At 52.9% G+C, this 2,724-nt stretch overlaps 1 protein-coding gene across 1 annotated transcript in view; it reads right to left on the reverse strand.

Annotated features, from left to right (window-relative positions):
• Positions 1-898, reverse strand: part of MDGA2 (MAM domain containing glycosylphosphatidylinositol anchor 2) — a 325,099-nt gene extending 324,201 nt beyond the window's left edge. Inside the window, exon 1 of the mRNA XM_035888425.1 lies at positions 725-898. Within this exon, the coding sequence (XP_035744318.1) occupies positions 725-898 (174 nt within the window). The remainder of the gene's footprint in view (positions 1-724) is intronic.
• Between the last annotated feature and the right edge of the window lie 1,826 nt (positions 899-2,724).

Consider the following 2,724-nt stretch of genomic DNA (forward strand, 5'->3'; position numbering starts at 1 on the left):
CTGGAACCTCTTCTGCTTCAGGTTGTGCCCATGGCCCCTTGTCCTGGCGCTGGGCACCACTGGGAAGAGTCTGGCACCGTCCTCGTGACCCCCACCCTTGAGATATTTGTCGGTGTTGATGAGATCCCCTCTCAGCCTTCTCTTCTCCAGGCTGAACAAGCTGAATGACATCCAAGACCCAGGAGCACAGCGAGATGCCCTCAAGCTTTCGTGTGCCCCCACTCCAGCTGTTCACTCTGGTGCATACTGACTATATCCAGCTGCCCCTGTCCTCGTGTTTGTTTTTCATTTCCTTCTACCAACCTCTGTGGGTCTCAAACTCTCAGCTCAGGACCCCATGTTACAGTCCAACACAAACTTAGGGACAGGGTTTAGTGGTGGGATGGCAGGGTTAGGGGAACGGTTGGGCTTGATGATCTTAAAGGGCTTTTTCAACCTAAACAATTCTATGATTCGATGACTTGATGGGTTTAATGCCACGTTCCTAACCAGTCATTCAAAAAAAGTCACAAACCTCTTCTGTTGATGTTTCTTCTGCAACACCCTGATATCAAACCAAAGCCTGGACCTATTCCCCCCCTTCAGATCCCATTGCGTCAATCTCTACCACCCCACACCAGCCTAGCCCTTAGCAGAAGATGAACCCAACCTGCAGAGGCTCAGGGGGCCGAGGGAAGGCGCGGTGGCCAGCGGCAGGCTGCCAGCGGGCACGGCGGGGGCTCACCTGTGGCCGAGGATGGCCGGTGACCAGGCAGGTCAACTCCAGCGTCTCGCCCTCACGGATGGTGTAGACCCTCTCCGAGTAGCGTTCCTCCTCGATGTTGCACGCCAGGCCCGAGTGCACGATCCGCACAGTGGGGGGGGCTGCAAGAGCCAGAAAGAGAAACCAGGTGAGCATCACTGCCTGCACCCCGGGGTCTGCTCAGAGCCGCTGCCATCCCAGCAGCCCGGGACCCTTGCGCACCCCTAAGCTGGGAGGACCGAGGCCGCAGCCCAGTATTTTCACGGTGCAGAACGCTCTTTTGCTTGCTCAGCACCCACGTATTCAGCGCCAGAAGAGATTGCCACGGGCTTTATTAACACCTAGCAACGCCCCGACGGAAACCTTTGCAAACTCATTTGCATTCCGGTTATTTTTGTTTCAATTTCCAAATGAACTCCGCAATATTGTTCCTTTTTTTATGATACGTCTTTCTAAATGTATTATCGCGCTCATTATGCAAATGAGAAGCCTTAATTAAACCATTAAAATTAAGGAGGAGAAGCAGTGCTATTTCCTTTCAAAGTCGATAGCAAAATCCTGCTGCTGTCAGAGGGATCAGGATTTGGACCAGCGGTTAAGTTCAAGCAGAACCCCTGCCGTGATTTCCTTGTACGTGCAACCTCCACTACGGGACGTTACGCTGTTTTACACGTTGTACACACCAGAAAACAGCAACGCTGCTGCTAATACCACATGTACAAATCACAGCTCTGTTCCAACAGGTCTCCAAAGCACGTCCCCGGCCCTACGATCTTCTTTATTTCTGAACTGTGAAATTCACAGCTATTAAGATTTTCAGAGAGTGGATCGATAGGACAAGCAAGTTGAGTAACAGCCCTGCTGCCAGATGAAGGACCATAAACAAATCAGCGGAAGAGATGAAATGTAATTCTGGTGAGCTCTCAGGACCCGGTGTTTCAGTGTCCCTGCTCGCCGGCACGCTGCTCCCCTTGGGCGAGAGTGGGTACACCTTGAAGTCATAGAATCATAGAATTGTTTAGGTTGGAAAAGACCTTTAAGATCATCGAGTCCAACCTTTAACCTAACCCTGCCATTCCACCACTAAACCCTGGCCCTAAGCACCTCATCTGTCCTTCTTTTAAATCCCTCCAGGGATGAGGACTCGACCACCTCCCTGGGCAGCCCATTCCAGAGCCTGACAGCCCTTTCAGTGAAGAAATTTTTCCTAATGTCCAACCTAAACCTGCCCTGGTGCAACTTCAACCCATTCCACCTCATCCTATCGTCTGTTACCAGTCCTGACTGAAGTCTTAAATCACAAGCGACGTGCAGAACAATTAGAGCTGAGCCCAACGGGAGTCAACGCCGTTGAGCTCCCAGCCCCGTTTCCCATGGAGAAGAGCCCTGTCCTGCCGGGATAACATCCGTGCGCTCTCCCCGGGTCCCGCGCCACAGCTGTAGCCCCCTCCCCAAAACCGCAGCTCCCCTTTCAGGGCTCTGTGTGTCCATTGCCTCCTTCTCGCGCCAGGCTGCTGGTTCCCTGATCGGTTTGTGACCCCAACACCCACGCCAGGCGCATGGAGGATCCCTGGGGTGCGTTGCTCCGGCACCCCCGCAGACCCCCACCACCACCCTTAGGGCTCCCAGCGGACACAGCCTGGTGTGGTACCAACCACTGCGCGATGCCAAGAATTGATATGAGCCTGCTAATAATTCAGATTTCTGACCCTCGCTCTCCAGAGGCAGAAGAAAATGAGACTCAAGCAAAGGACCCTGAACAGGACAGTGCCAGCTCAGCTAAATGAGGAAGAGAATAATTATATCAGGCTGTAATGACTAAGCCTGATATTCCCAGCTACCTTGTGTTGCCCCCGTCCATCTCAGCCTACTATATTTAGATCATTTTCCAGTGCGCTCGGCCTGGATTAACCTCTTCAGCAAGAGTTTAAGAAGTCTGCCCTCGGCGGAGCCTCTCTGCCGAGCACCAGCACTGGCAGAAG

The sequence above is a fragment of the Egretta garzetta genome, unplaced genomic scaffold, assembly GCF_000687185.1.
Source record: "Egretta garzetta isolate BGI_Z169 unplaced genomic scaffold, ASM68718v1 scaffold21, whole genome shotgun sequence".
NCBI lineage: Eukaryota > Metazoa > Chordata > Aves > Pelecaniformes > Ardeidae > Egretta > Egretta garzetta.